This window comes from Hyperoodon ampullatus (genome assembly GCF_949752795.1).
Source record: "Hyperoodon ampullatus genome assembly, chromosome: 12".
Classification (NCBI taxonomy): domain Eukaryota; kingdom Metazoa; phylum Chordata; class Mammalia; order Artiodactyla; family Ziphiidae; genus Hyperoodon; species Hyperoodon ampullatus.
This window is the reverse complement of record NC_136925.1, coordinates 80,769,624-80,785,800: the sequence shown is the minus strand read 5'-3', so window position 1 is coordinate 80,785,800 and position 16,177 is coordinate 80,769,624. Positions and strand designations below refer to the sequence as shown.

Genomic DNA, 16,177 nt, shown 5'->3' with positions numbered 1-16,177 from the left:
TGAGTTAACTGTTCTATCTTCTGACAACTCAAGAAAGAGCTGTCGACAGGGTGAGCTCACCTGCTGATGGGCGAGGGTGGCCCACCTACATTGCCTCTTTTCAAGGGAGATGACTAAGTGTAAGTGGCTCAGAGCTCATTACAGGCAAATCATTATGAAACACCAGAGTGAGAAGCTGGGAATAAACTAGGCCTATTCATTAATGTGACCTAGAAATCTTCAATTCTATTTCAGGATCATTTTTTTTGTCTGTGGAATCCAGGAATCATTTCAACCTCTCAATGCTTCAATTTTCTTCTGAAAGGAAAGGAAGGCAAAAGGTAACCACTTTATAGTAGAGTTTGGAGATTTACCTGTGCATTCTTGAAAAACTGCAATGCAGTCTCCATGAGGCAGTCATTTCTCTTCTACAATGAGTTTTGGGGACCAGGATGTGAGAGCTAAATTGATTCCCTCTTAACACTACCGGGAAAAGAATACTGAACAGCAGAATAAAAATAGAATGCATCCTTTTCAAAATAAGTCTGTAGAAGGAAAGGGATTTGCCAAGTTTTCTTACTTAAAAAATAAATCACTTCTGGAGACACCAACTCACACTGAACAGCCCCAAAGCTGACCTTGGGGCTGGGCTGGTGGAGAAGGTAACCCCACTCCTATACATGGTCCTTAGCACCAACCAACACAGCCTGGCTGTTAGGGTCTTGGTCCCTTGATTTTGGGGGGAGGGGAGGAGGGGGCTTGTTCCTGATCAGGTTTCCCTGCTCCCTGATTTAAATGATGAAGATACAAGGAATGTTAACTTGAAGTTCACAGACTTTCACAATAAAACGAGATATATTTAGATTCTCATACAAAATTCGGGTTAGCTTCGTATGGTTATTACTCTTTAAAGCACAGATTTATAGTCCTATGATTATTTTAAAACTTAATTAATGGTAAGAATTTCTTAGAGATGGTAGTAGTTTTTGGTTCTCTTTCTCCCAAAGCCTGAGTGACTACATGTCTATTTTTTATCTCTGAAAAAAACAAGCGGGGGTTCTGTAAATGCACATGGGAACTACGGTGTTTACAGATGCGCCTCCCATGACCCCCAGTCCCTGCCTCCCTCCCATGGTCAGAGGGAATTCTAGGCTGGAGCAAGGAGGTGCACTAAGACCCATTAGTAATAACAACAATTAACAGTTATATTAGCACTTGTAGTGGAATTGCTCAAAACCCGGTTTTATTAAGTTTGCTACAAATTAAAAAAGGTGTCGATGGGTCTAGCATCTCAGATCTTGTAGGTGCTATGACAGAAGCACCGTGAATCGGATCTTCTTTTTTTTGGATGGATCATGAACATTTATGTAATCAGAATACACTGAATGATATGGACCAAAGTTCAATGTTTCTACCATGACAGTGTTCACTGCAGCACTATTTACAATAGCCAGGACATGGAAGCAAACTAAATGTCCATCGCCAGATGAATGGATAAAGAAGATGTGGTACACACAGGGAGATCAGCTTGGTGCTTTGTGACCACCTAGAGGGGTGGGATAGGGAGGGAGGGAGGGAGGGAGGGAGGTGCAAGAGGCAGGGAACAACAACAACAGAAAAAGATGTGGTACATATATATAATGGAATATCCCTCAGCCATAAAAAGGAACGAAATTGGGTCATTTGGAGAGACGTGGCTGGACCTAGAGACTGTCATACAGAGTGAAGTAAGTCAGAAAGAAAAACAAATACTGTATGTTAACGCATATATGTGGAATCTAAAAAAATGACATAGATGATCTTAGCAGAAACAGAGACACAGATGGGTCCTCTTTGAAAAAGCAAGGAAAAATAAAACAAAAACAAACACAAACTCAAACCAACTCACCAGGAAAACAGCACAACCTCTGACCTCTCAGAAAGAGCAATGATGATAAAGATCTCAGGTGTCAAAGCAACCCCTGGCAGTAACCCAGGGATCGGAGAAGCAGCTAGAGGGTGGGTCATGCCAATGGAGAGCGGTGATTTCTTCTCAAAGGACTCAAGACCGCATCTGAATTCTGCACACAAGTAACTGATTTTTTTTTGATCTGTAAAATTTTATTAAGCAATAGATGACAACTCTTACAACTTCAAATCATCAGGAAAAAATTAAGGAGATTAATCCATCTCAGTAATAAAGACAGAAAATACTTCGGACATACCACGCCATTTTGAATGCAAACCATTAATGCCTTCTAGAATACCTCCTGCACAATCTAATACACAAAATACATAAGAAGAGAGGAAATAAGGGTGAGCTCATTAGAATGCAAATCAGAAATCTCAACAGATCTTGCTTGGAAAGTAAAACAAAGCAGGATGCTGAGTTAAAAAACAAACCAACATGAGAGGGATCAGGCACACACAGCAGCGCGCCACTCCCAAGGCAGGGACAAGAACATGCTGGTGGTCTAGTTTGGTCTGGGACCTGTGCACCTGCAACGCACACTTACAGTTGGGGGGGGGGAGAAAAAGGAAAAAGAAATGCCAGTAGTAATAAACTCAGAAATTATATCAAATTTACAGTACCAAAATAATGCATTTATAAACAAATGCAAAAACAATACCCCTTTGGTAAATAATACAGTGCCTTTTTCAGTCAAACGCATAACCCATGCTTTTCTACAACATGAAAAAAATTTTATCTACAATAAACGAGATCCTAGAACCCTCCCCCTCCCCTTTAAAAGAACATATAAACAGAAAATATAGGTACAAGTAAAGTTACAAGAAAATTGCACAAAGCCAAAGAAATGAAAACCACAACCTTTCAGAGCTTCATCAGCCAGAGACAAGGAAATACACATAAGGTGAAGAGTTTTGAGTTGTGTGCTATAACAAAATTCCAGGAACTCAAACAACATTTGGACACATTTTGTTTCAGCTAAATTTGCTCACAACCACTGACTTGGCCAAACGATAGATGGCCCACATGGGGACACAACGGGTTCCTTCTCGAGAAAACCTTCTGAACACAAAGCTCGTGCAACACTGCACAGCACACTCAAGAACTCAAGCCAGCCTAGGCATATACTCCTTTGTTCTTTTTTCAACTCACTCTTCAGGGCAAAGTGGTGACTTACTTTAGGGCTGTTCTCTGGGGTGTCCACCAAGCAGGGCACACTCATGGGGAGGCTTCTCTGTCTTACCTGGAATCGGTGTTTTTGTATAATTTTACAAGAAAAACATGATTCCAAATGCATTCGTTTCTAGAGGTGAACCTTCCAAAGATATTATTTTAAATGCACTGGTTTACATTCAGTAGGTAGCTCAGGGAAATACAGGAAATACAGGGAAAAAAAATATTTCTCTACAAAGGGCAATGTTTTGAAACCGTCCTTCCAAGTTTGTAAAATGGAATTGATGAAACCGTTACATTTCGGGCCCTCAAGCCATTCGAGCTGGTCGACAGGAGTTTAGAAAATTGTCCAGGCCGTCCTTTCTATTACAGACAGACAAATGGAGGCCCACGGTCACCCTCCAGCTTTGTGGCAGAGCTGGCTTGATCCCGGGGTCTCCTGACTTTCGTCTATGATTACACGTCTTCCCACGCCCTCGTGGGGCACTCGATGAGGAAGCAACAGCCGTGGATGAAAACACTGCAAACCCTCTGACCTATCCTGCCACGAGAGTTCTTTTCCTGCCTTCTTGGTACCGGTTTTTCTTAGGATATACATACATTCAATGGGTATGCTATACTCAAAGCTGTGCCTTCGGTTTGATGAGGTAAAACCAAATTTAAAACTGCTTCTCATGTTTAACATACCGCTTCCCTCAAAAAGGCATGGATTCTGTATGTGGTTGGCTATTTACTGGGCTAATGTTTTTAACTTTAGAGATTCACTGAGGTATCTTAATATTCATAAGTTGCTATTAATGAACACTAAATATGTAGAATTCTGCTGCTTAAAGTACTGACTTTGGTAGCATTTAATAAATTGAGACTGACCGAATGGAAGCAATTTTTAAAGTAAGTGAAAACGTCACCATTAAGTGAAAAGACATGCGTCGCCACTGCTGCAGACGCCTGTCTGACTGGACTGGGGACTACGTCTTCCTTCAAGCCGCGGCCGCAGAGCTGGGCGACCGCCGCTCATCCAGAGGCGGATCCAAGATGGAGGCCTTTGTTCCCAGGTGGGGAAAAGGTCCTTTGGGGAGTGAGCTAAGAATTTAGTAAGTTTAGTTAATTATTTGTGACACATACTCACTTTCTCTTCACACATGCATCTGTAGTCTTCATTCCAAGGATTTCCCTCTGTATTTTGCTCTTATTAAGAAAGGTTCTAAAATGTGGTCTTTACATCTCAAAAACCAGTCAGAACTTGAAGAACTGAAACTTACCACTATAATTCCTTTTTTGTGCTACTCTCATTCTCTTAACTCTCATTTCATTTCACCTTTTAGTTTCATTAAAAAGAAAGTTTTCAACAGAAGGGGAAATAATATTTTAGGATACGTTATCTCAAAGAAATCTCCTTTTATATAATTGATACCACAAAATGAAAAAAAAAAAAGAATTGCTTTTAAAGGATTAATAGGAATTTTTCCCAATTAGAAAAAGTTACAAATTGTCCAATAAAAAAACCTTCTATCATATCCTTTTTATTTCTTGCAGCAAAATATACTGCCACCAAATAAGTCATTACAAACATACTATTTTTCTAAATAAATAATAAAGTGGGCATAACTCACCAGAACACAGTAACAAAATAATTCCTACGAACACTATGAAAGCAAGATAAATAATTAACTTTTGGACAATAAAACAGGGGAACTGCATTTAAATTATTTAGAAATAGGCTATAACCATTATTGCACAGCTGATAATAAGCACTGAAACATCATGTTAAGCTACAGAAACTCATATAAAAGAATTATATAATTCTGAATACATTGCTAAATTCTTTCTGGAAAAATTTACCCACCGAAGAATCCGGTTCAATATTTTAAAATATAAAATGGGAAGCTCTCGTATTAGCTGGGAGATGTCCTTCACCATATTTGAAACCTCACCTGTGTTTCTTCTGGGTCTGAAGAAAATGGTAAGTGATGTCATCTTGCATTGGGCCTGTTTCTTTTCTAATTTTTAAACTAAAACAGAAGATTAAAAGCAAAAAAAATTTTTTTTTTTGAAAATACGTTTCTGCAGTATCTTCTACCTGTTTTCAAACAAAATCCAAATTTAGAACCCTAAACTGGTAGACAGTTCTTGTGTTCCCGCCCTAAACAACATCACAGATATCAGTAACTGAAAACTATGAACTGGGTCTTATTATCAGGACTGAATATTGCCCTCTGTGGAGGGGGAGGTGGGAAAAGATAATCTCTGGATTTTTTGTTGTTGTTGTTGAAATTAACAAAGAATAGTCAACCAACTACATTAAGTACTTGCAACTTTAACCACATTCTCCCAGTGGTTTATCTCCTCAGTAAACAGTCTGTACAGTTAATAAACTTTTTTTTTTCTAGAAAAGCTTGTGGGGCTCTTGTCAAAAGAGTTGATTATAACTCTTACTTTTCATACCCTGGCAAATGCCTAACATTTCTTTTGCTACATTTCTAATCTGTTGGAAAACATCTCTAGCCAACTGAGTTTTAATATAGCCCCAAAGAGGAAAGGAGTGCTTTCACATCAGTGTTGCCAGCATTTTTAGAAAGAGCAAGTACAGAACAGTGTTACCTGATGGGGAAGACACCGTCTCTGGCACGGTTCCCAGGTTCAAAAATGAGAGGGGAGAGGGAGTGAAGCCCGCTTCTCAGCAGCAGTTCTCTTAACGAGCCACCACCACAGCCCAGGAAATTGCTGCCCCACACCACACTACTCGGGGATCTTTCTCCCGAAGTCAAGCAGACTGAACGAGCACTGAACCAACGGAATTTTGACATATTAGGAAACCAGTGGAGGCTTCAGTGTAAACCTCCTCTGAAGAGGAGCGTGGCCCTTGTACTGCTTCAAGTCACACTATGTGAGCCACCTGCGTGAACACCTGCAGGAGATCCTTCCTCACCCGTCATCCTTTCCCTACGAGCTCATGAGCAAATCGTATTTATACCTGGTAATAGCACCCCCGTAAAAAGCCTACTTTTATTAGTCAAACACAGTGCATTTGCCAAAATACCCCTCATTAATCAAGTCACCTCTGGGGGAATAACATAATATGTGAACTAAATGTCCCCCTGCAAGAGAACCTGTACCTTCAGGATTTTTTGGTTGTGTTTTTCTTAACGGGTTTTTTATATTTACACTAGTAGTGATGTTGGAGGAATAATAAAAGCTAGATGTTGTGGAGAATGAAAACAATGCACACTCCTAGTCTAGAAGAACAGCAGGCGAGAAGGCAGTCTAACCTTCCTTCTGAAGGGCCCCTTGTCCCTGTCGCCGACATAAGCAAACCCAGTAGGACATTCCCACAGCGACCTAAATACCACCGGGTAGGTGCCTTGCACCCTTCGCTTGCAAACACCGCTCTCCTGTATTTTACTTTTGTTTAAAAAAATAAGAAAAAAGAAAAAGGATAATAAAAACCCAAACAAACAACAACGAAAGGTCAGTGCCCTCCCCTGGGCCTGACAGACGTTTCCAGTTTTGCCCTCGTCTTCTGGTCCCCCGGGCACCAGGCTGTGCAGGCTCCTCCAGCGTCTGCGATCAGACCGCTTTCTCCTCCCCACACCAGTCTCTTCACTTGAGGCGCTGGGTCACGTTGGCCAGGGCGACCGCAAAGGCCTGCACAGCGGAGAAGGGGTTCTGGAAGTCCAGGATGTACGCGTTGCCGTCAATCCGTCCGAACTGCATCACCTGGGGCGAGGGTGGAGCGGCGAAGCAAAGACGTTAGAGGAAAACCTCCTTGCGGCTCCTGACAGAAGCAGACAGCGCGGCCTGTGAGGTATTTCTGCCAACAAAAGCGACTCTGAAAAGCTTCTCAATCTAACTATGAGTTTGTCAGAAATAAACAGATGGAGGAACGTGTCAAATCGTGCAGTGGGGAGGCCACAGGCAAAATTCAGAGCGTGGAAAGCTCCTCGGGTCAAAGGAAGTGGTTTCTCCACCAAGAAACAGAAGGAGAAAGAAAAAGTAGAGAAAAAAATCTACAGGCTAAAAGCGGCTTAAGAGAACCACCACCTGCGATCTGTCAGATGTCACACTGCTCGGAGAGGGACCAAGCAGAGCACACGTGGTCCCCCTTGCACTCCACCTCCTGCACCTGCTTTCCTGTCACCCCAGTGCTTACTGTGACCACACTGTATCATGTTATTATATGATGTTACACATATTTAATTGTTCATGGTCTTTCTTCCATTTCTGTAAACTCCAGGAGGACAGAGATCTCCCTCTGTTTTCCTCACTGCTCTAAATTTCAGCACTCAGAACTGGGGTTCCCGAACTCTCTGTAAAGGGCTGATGATAAAACATTTTAGACTTTGTAGGTCACATGGACTTTGCCACAGCTACTGAACCTCTGTTGCAGGGCAAAAGCAGCGCAGACAGTACTGAAATAATGGGCAAGGCTGTGTTCCAATAAAACTTTATTTATATAACGAGGCTGCAGGCTGGATGGGTCTGTAGGCCGTAATTTCCCAACTCCTGGCCAAGAGGACTGCCAGGCATATAGCAAGTGCTCAATAATCATTTCTTGAGCGAATTAATGACGTTAAATATGAGCGGTGAAGGGAATTCCCGGGATGGTGGAGAAGGGTAGTCCCAGAACGACAGCTATGCAGTGGGACCACAGCAACAATTCCAGGTTGGCGCAGGAAGAACTGACAAACTACGCAAAGTGCTCAAGTGCACCAAGAGGAGATGGATGGTCTGCCAGAGGACTGGGGAAGGGCTTAATAACAGAAACGCAGAAAGACAAGCAAACGAAAACTGGGTAATTTTTACGTCTCGGGTAAAAAGCCTACACGATAAAAAAGAAACTGTAACTAAACCCTAACACATGGCTCAGAAATGAACCACCTTCAGTGGCACGACGAGGGGACCAACGACTACTGATTTACCTGCGAAAAGGGGGGAAGGGAAAGTTCATATGTCGGGGGGCGTTGGGGTGAAGAAAATGAACCCTCATGGTGCTCAGGAAGAAGTCAGTACATGACGCCCCAAACTGAAAACTCAAGAGATAGAAGTAGGAATGTGTTCTTCACAAGTACGGTGGCAAACACCAGAAGCAGCACACAGAGTCAGCTGTTAGAGCTGCCCTCTGGAGCAGCTGTGGGCAGTGGGCAGGTGCCTGCTATTTCCCTCATGGGTCTCACAGAACCATCTGACTTCAAAAAATCGGGACATGCGTTACTTTGGGGAGAAATAAAGAAAAGAGAGCAACAGGCACGCTGAAAATTACAAGCCCGACCCGCCCCAGCTAAGAGTCATCAGCCGTTTCCCACATTTCCCATCTGGCCTTCTGAAAAACGCTCCCCAAGGCCGAAGTCCAGAGACCTGTCAGGACCAGAAAGCGGCACTCTGGCCACACCCCAGCACATGGCTTCTTACCTGCCGCCCCTCCAGCTCGATCTGGAAGTTCTTTGCCGACTCCTGGGTCACCCGCCCCCCGAAGTCCAGCTGGTACACCTGGGTGGCCTCGTTCCAGAGAGGCTGCTTGTTGGCCATGACGTACACGAAGCCCTGGCTGCCCAGCCGCCCGTCCTCCTTCTCGCTGGCTTTCCGGCACTTGAACTCCTCCAGCTCGCTGGCCGCCCTCAGGCTCCTCTTGCTCTTCCAGCCCTTCTTGCTGCCCTGGCTCTGGTTCATCAGCTCGTCCCCGCTGATGAACAGCTCCGGCTCGCTCTCCGAACTGTCCTGGAACTCATTTGTCTTATTCAACTTCTTCGACTTCACCTGGTCTTTCTGACTCTTCACTTTCTTCTTCTCTCTCCCCAGGCGGGGGCTGGAGATCAGGGAATTAAAATCACTCAAAGTCCGAGCCTCCTTCTTCACTTTGCCTTCAGTGATGGCCTGAACGTTTCCCTCCTCGGCCCGGCTGTCCAGCCGCTTCCGGTTCTTCTTTCCGAACTTCTCCGTCCGCTGGGGGACTGGGCTCTCCGTCAGGGAGAGGACTTCCTGGAAGTTGTCTGCCGTCTCTACCATCACCTCTGTACCCAGGTGGGTTTGGAGGTCCGTGGGCGGTGGGGACACGAGGGGCTTCTCCACCACCAAGTGCGCCTTCGCGGGGAGAGCGCCCTGGGGGCTCTGCACGGGCGGGCACGCGCTGTAGGAATTCCAGGGGTGCAAGGCGATGGGCGGCAGTTGTAAACTCGAGCAGGCGCTGCTTCCCGGATACATGGGGGGCAGGGGGCAGTAGGAGAGGCTGGGCGGGAAGGCCGTTTGAAGAACCACCGCGGACTCCTGTTGTGCAAACTGTGCTGGGGCCAGAGCGTCTTTCGGGGAGCAGGGAGCCTGCACCCCCGTCAAAGGGGAGGTGTTATAGCCTCCCGGATAGGGCACTCCCATGCCATAGCCTGTCTGAAAAGTGGCAGTAGGGCTGGCGGGAGGCTTGGGGGAGACGAAGGGCACTCGGGACACATCCAGGTGCTGGCTCTGACCTACCATCAGAGGGGGCAGCTTCAGGGGGTTGGGCACCGCGGTCTGTGCTGTCCTCTCCTGAGGAACCCAAACATCCTCCCCCAGCACGGGGTCCCACTGGTAGGGGGGTGGCCGCTTCATGGCCGCGGTGGCTTCGCTCAGCGGGGGGTGCCTCAGCGGCTTCTCGGCCTGACAGTGCTGGGCCAGCGCCTCGTCCTCGGTGAAGGCCGAGTTGACGTAGTCGGCGCGCTCGCGGGCGCCCTCGCCCGCGCTCAGGAGGCTGTAGGACGACTGGGAGGTCAGCGGGGAGGTGCTGGCCGCGTGCGCCAGGCCGGCGCCCGGCTGCGCCCCCGCGCCCGGCTCCGGCCTCCCCGCCACGCCCGCGCCGCTGCACTGGCTGCAGGTGTACAGGGCGGGCGGGGGCCGTGCCGGGAACTGCGCCGCGCCCTTGGGCCTGGGCGGGTGCGGCGGCGGCCGCGGGGGCTCGGCCAGCGGCGCCGCCCTGAGCGCCGCCTCGCGGTTGTTCCTGCGTAGCGTGGCGTGGATGAGGCCGCCGTCGGGTCTCTGCCCCGCGCCGCGGCCGGGGGCGCCCAGCGGGCAGGCGAGGTCCGGGTAGGGGGGCGGGTCCCCCGGGGGGATGGAGTAGCGCGGGACCGTCAGGCGGTTCAGGGTGGCGCTGGTGCAGGGCTGCGGGACCTTCTTCTCGGTGGCGGTGAGCCTCAGCGTGGCCGAGCTGCCCGGGCCCGGGAGCGCGTAGGTGTTCTGGGAGCAGAGCATGCGCGTCCGGGGCCGGCACACCTCCTCCACGTTGCCGCTGCTGTCGAAGGTGGTGATCCTCTCGTAGCCCAGGGGCGGCTGGTAGTGCGCCGCCGTGGGGTAGGGCGAGAAGTCGCCCTTCTTCAAGCACGTGTCCAGCGGGGGCGGCGGGGGCGGCGGCGGGGGCGGCGGCGCCGCGGTGGTGGGGGCCGCGGGGATGGTTCCCGGGTAGGGGGGTGGGGGGTTCATCTTGGCCACCTGGACCTCCTGGGGGGCGCTGAACACCACTGCGTCCCCCTCGGTGGCCAACTGTGGCACCGGCCGCAGGGCCTTGGCTGGCTTCTGCAGGTGCTCGTGGTCTCGGTCCCCGTGGTCCAGCACAGACAGCTGGATGGCGCCCTGCGCTGGCGGTGGCAAGGACAGCTGAGGCGGGTTGGGGATGACGCGGCTTATCTCCACGCCCCCGAAGATCACCTGGCCAGGGCTGGAGTAGCGGCTGGCCACGGGGTACTGGGCGGCGCTGTCGCTTGCGTGCTCGGCTGCGCCCACGGCTGTGGTCTGATTGGTCAGGACGTCCAGCTGCACATTCTGGTTGGCCAGCAGGGACTGCACCAGCCCGATGCTCTGCGTGGGGGACATCGCTTGAGCCGAGCTGTGGATGGGGGCGATGGGGATGTTCACGGTGCAAGGTGGGTTGTTCTCGGGCACACCAGATGCTCCTGTCACTGAAAGGAAATTAGAAAGATGAACTGCTTACAAACAAAACACTGCCATGAAACTGGGTCAGAACAAGCAACACATCTCTACTCATCCAGTCCTTCTGCATACAGAATGCAGTCGCTACAGAGGAAAGTGTTTGCTTAGGGAAAGCTGGACAGTTCACACAAATTACACAACACTTCCCTAAATGTTTCTAGAAGGACACACAGGCAATCCCGATGGGTTCTTCAGGGCAGCCTGCAGTCGTCCGTAAGCTAAGGGCACTGCCAGAGCTTTTCAATAAATACCTCTGAACCTTCTGAATTTGGTACCTGAATGGCACCATGGCAAACGATTAAGTGTTTAAAAGATGCTTTTAACTTGTGATATTCATAAAAAGCCCACTCTTTTGTGCAAGAAGAGGGCCCTGGTACAGTATGAAACTCCACTGAGGACTCAGTGCCTAGGCTTCTTTTGAGTGGATTCATCCAGGGTCACGGACTGGTTAGTGTGGGAAGTGTCATGAAGCAGGTGTGTGTCTGGAGATTTGTACAGCAATTAAGTTTCTGTAAATAGAACCATGTGAAATGCAGTAGAGAAACCAATGAAAAGACTCTTCTAGCAAATCTGCATATGAGGGGAAGGCTCATTTCCTAATTTAGCTGCGTTTTAGCATTTCAAATGGTATATAAGGTGAGCCCCATTGAATAAACCCTGTAAATATATCCTATCTGTACACAGTGGGGATTTAATAAAGTGTATATTTGAGCGATGATCTACAGACCACGTGCACATGCTCAGAGCCACTGTCTGAACTGCCCTGTCTGAAGTGCTCACCGAGCATGGCAAGCTGACTCATGTGGGCCCCTAAGTGCTGTGTGGCAACTAGTATCCGAGCAGGAAATAGAATTTAACAGGCTAACTGCAGAGGCTGGCTGACCTTTCACCAGAACTTCAGAATGAAACCAGCTAGTTCATGAAAAGCTAAGCCCGCCCTCAGCGCCTGCAACAGACTCTCCCCTTCCCGGGGGTCCTCTCGTGAGAGCTAACTATCTCCTGCCTGCACGAATCTGGGCCCTGTCCCAAGTTTTCTACTATTCCTGTTCAGCTTCCTCTTCCAGATGTTCTCTCCTCGGTATGGAACACTGACGGCAGGTGTCTTCCCCGCTGAACGAGACGAGGGTCTCTGTCGCGTCACGAAGCACTGAGTTTAAACTCTGAGACCAAACGTTCCCTCCTCCACAGGGAACCACAGACGATGACAACAGCTGAGCGTTAGAGAGAGCTCTATCAGTCACGTTCTGGGAGAACGGAAGGTGATAAGGAGAAAGTGTAAAAGATACTCCCAGATCCAAGGCGGTGAACTAGCAGGGCACAGGCTACACGCTGAAGGGTGCGCAGCCTCACCAAACCACAGGCTAACACGGTCGCAAGATCGTGCCCATCAGGACTGCGTGAGTCCAGAACACCTGCTCCACCCGTGAGGAGAGGTAAACCGTCAGAGGACCAAAGGCGGCTACTGTCAGAAAGCACAGTCATTTTACAGGTAAAAACCTGGGCTGAGAGAAGGCAGACAACTCCCTCACGTTCAGACCCTGAGCTGCGATCAGTGTCCAGCCCAGCCCACCCCATGGCGAGACTAGAGCCCCTCTGTTTGAGAATGACCAGGTACAGGAAAAGTCAGCGGCACATGCAGGGTTCCTCTGGCTCAGAAACCAGAGACTTTCAGAACCGTGCTTGGTTTTAAGTAGAGGAATCTCTGTGTTTATAAAATTGTTGCAGGTGGACATTTTTTGAGAATAGTCACAGACAATAATTGGGAGACTAATTAGAATTCATTCTAGTCTGTTAATCAAAATAGGACCCCCTGACTAGAAAGCACTTAAATTAACCTAAGATGCTATAGATACTTCAAAATCTGTAAACTGGGATTTTAAAACCTTGTACCAGATTTTACTTTTAACTCACACCGGGCTTCTATTCTATGCATGGAGACCTGCACTGCACTTAAGAGAGAGATGTTGAAATACACAGGTTTCCTGCCCGGGAGATGGGGCAGGTTGAGAAACCGGGCTTCGTGGGCACAGGGTCATCTGCGTGACGTCATTCTCTAAGCAGGGACTGAGAGGACGAGGGCCGGCCTAGGGTCCGTGAGACAGGGTTTCACTTCTGATTTCTGATTGGTCCCGTTCACTTCTCTTTATCCAGGCACGGGACTAGGAGGCTCACCGCGAGGGTGAGACGAGGCGGGAGCAGTGCTCACAGCCACCTCCGCCTCAAGCGTCCTTTCTGCTCTGGCAGCTCCTCTCCTCCCCAGACTAGTGACAGTATGTGGCCTTTCTGCCGTGACACCTCACATGCCTTCCAACCTTACTGAGGCAGCAGGCACGGGCTGACGTGCGGTAATCCTCAACTACTACCACTCTGCCTCCCAACACGACCCACTAAGAGAGGGTGTGGGCTCGTGACAAACCAGCTGACATGCGTGAACACACCTGGTAAATCATCTTCATCTTCACTGAAAACATTTGGGTTGAAGACAGGTAAATTAACAAAGTCCATGGAAATCTTCCGAACCTCCGGGAGATAGATGGTCATCTGCCGCGGCTGGAGATGCAGGAGGCTGGTTTTATAGATTACTGGTGGGGAGGAGGAGGAAAGCACAGTCAACAGAGACACGGCAGAGGACAGCCAGGGCGCCAGCAGCGTCCCTCACGGGAAGAGAGCTTGGGGCTGCGGTGTCCCTGCGCTCAGAAGACAGATCTGTGTGGGCGGGCTGAGAGCCTGAGGGCAGCTGTGCATCTCCCCCTGGTGCTCGACCCACCACCCCGGACACAGTGCAGATTCGGTGACGACAAATTCTCGGTCTAGCCCGGCCACTCTGCCAGTGGTTTGTCTACAGAACCACACATTTCAAACGTTAAAAACTTACACTCTTTTTTGGAATGAGCTGGGTATGATAAATATATTTTAAAAAAATCTCATTTGCAATCAGAAGGATAATTTAGTGAAAATAGTTGTGATAACCAGAGTGCCGAGCTCAGGGGTATCTCGGGCAATCAAGGAGCTGTTTGAAGGCAACTATGACAGAAGGGATGACGTGTCTCAGGTAGGAATAAAATGCTGCTTTTATTCAGGACTGAATTCTTATCTTACTGACTATTTCAATTTCATGACCAGGATAGACACGGGGAACTGCCACATGCTTTCTTTAAACACTAAGGTTTACTTTGATTAATGGGGACATTTAAGAGAAGGCCTAGACTGCAACTAAAATATTTAGAGACAAAATAAGCTGAAAAAAAATAATGAATCTGAATTTAAGTTTCATGGTAGATTAGAATCAGGATGAAATTGCCCCGTCAACTTTCTGTTTATACTCTTTCCTGTGACATATGTAGAGGTGCTTTAAGTATTACTATTTTAAGTTTTGTGTTAAGATAAGCCAAACCCTATCTCCACAGCCGTCACCTCCAACAGCCTGGTGGCTGACTGGCCAGCAGCCCCAGGGCGCAGTAGACTTTCTTTTTTGAAGCACCTCTGTAAAGTGCGTACTTGGACTGGCGTGGGCTAAGATGATTTTTCCAACCCAGCAGTCCTTACAGGTCTTTTTCATCTCCCTTGCCCACAGAAGAGAATATGAATTTCGGCTTAAAAACTCTGGATGGCCATATAGCTTAAGAATTAATGCATTAAAGTGCTATTCTTTGTCATTCAGATTGACAAAGAGAAATAAAATTAAAAATCTCAGGAGGGATTAAGAAATAACATCAGTTGCCTCCAGACGGGAGGAAAAAAAAACTAGGTGGCTGGGGGTGAGAACGAGACAGCTTAACTGTACTCCTTTAAATCTTTTGAATTTATTCCATATTTTTAAAATTAAGAAATGTAAAAAATTAAAAATAGAAAATTTCACAGGCCAGATCATTCTAATAGAAACAAATTATTATCCAATTATCCAATATAAAGTAACCAACAACACTCACTTTTTTTTTCTTTTAATAACCACAGGCCAGGCCGTACAGACGTCTTGCTTTCCATCCACCCTGGTAAGCTTACCAGAGTATTTAATAGGGCGCCCATATGTAATATACTTTCTAAAATCCAAGAGTTAATTCCTTCTCTCTAGTAGAATCAAATGGAAAATTCTCTTCGCTTGACGTATGGTACTAGCTAAAACCCTCTTTTTTTAAAAGGTCAGTGACTAGGACAGTGATTTCACCGCTGTCATACAGAAGGCTTTGGTCCCGGGCACTCAGACTCCTCACACTGCAGCAGCACGGGCCTCAGAAGCACTCACGGGCCCTCCCATCTTAAGGTCTCGTTGACCTGCTCGTGGACCCACTCAACGTCCAAGAAATAAGGGCAGGCAGAATGAAAAGATCCAGTAAGTAAGTTCTCACTTTCATTCTTTTTTCAATGTTTATAGTCAGCAGATGGCTAAGTTCTCAGCTTACTGACATGGGGATGATCACAACCCTCACACAGTGGTATCAGAACCCCCGTGTACACCAGCAGCGCACTGCTGAATTACTGAAGAACAGGCTTTTGTGGTCTTCAGGGGGTGTCCAGGTTGTGGAAGATACCCTAAGAGATTTCTTTGCATTATGTACAGGGATAGTCTACTCTTATTTCCTAAGTCAGTTTTATATTTTACCTTTATTCCTCCTCTTCTTTAAGCTGAGTAACTGCAAAATGAAAAATCCACCTGCAGCACTACCTAATAAGCCTCTGAAGATACATACACAGCAACATATCATTTAACGTCTGCTTTGCAAGAATCATTTATTTTAAAGGATCTGTGTTTGAGACAGCTCTAATAGGCAGATTCAGAATTTAAAAAAAATTTTTTTTAGTAGGCTACACAGAGCACATTCAAGATGGGGCCACCAGCCATAGGCTGGCCAAGGCGGCCTTCTGGAGAGGTGTGTGCATGTCAAATGATCAGGCCACCCCACAAGGTGGGGGACAACACAGCCGCTCAGCCCATACAGGGCTGTGCCATCAGGAGGAAGCCACTTGGAAAAGGACCTCTGTCATTTCCCTCCCTCACTGTCCCGGAGTAAGTGGCACGTTAGTGCTACTCACTCAAGTCGGGCACCGAGGAGGACGCGCACTCTGGGTTCTTGCCCAGCCCTGTCCTCCGCTGGTTCCATTTTCCCCGAGGTCTCAAGCTTCCAACAG

General features: G+C 47.7%; 1 protein-coding gene across 3 annotated transcripts in view; it reads right to left on the bottom strand.

Moving 5' to 3' along the window:
* Window positions 1-6,700: 6,700 nt before the first annotated feature.
* Window positions 6,701-16,177, bottom strand: part of TULP4 (TUB like protein 4) — a gene marked incomplete at both ends in the record, with an annotated part of 161,904 nt that continues 152,427 nt past the window's right edge. For 2 of the 3 annotated variants that reach the window (XM_079716320.1, XM_079716322.1), the window contains 3 exons: window positions 6,701-6,817; window positions 8,510-11,019; window positions 13,489-13,632. In XM_079716320.1, coding sequence (XP_079572446.1) covers window positions 6,701-6,817; window positions 8,510-11,019; window positions 13,489-13,632 — 2,771 coding nt within the window. Of the gene's footprint in view, window positions 6,818-8,509; window positions 11,047-13,488; window positions 13,633-16,177 lie in introns of all 3 variants that reach the window. The other variant, XM_079716321.1, reaches the window with a different exon arrangement.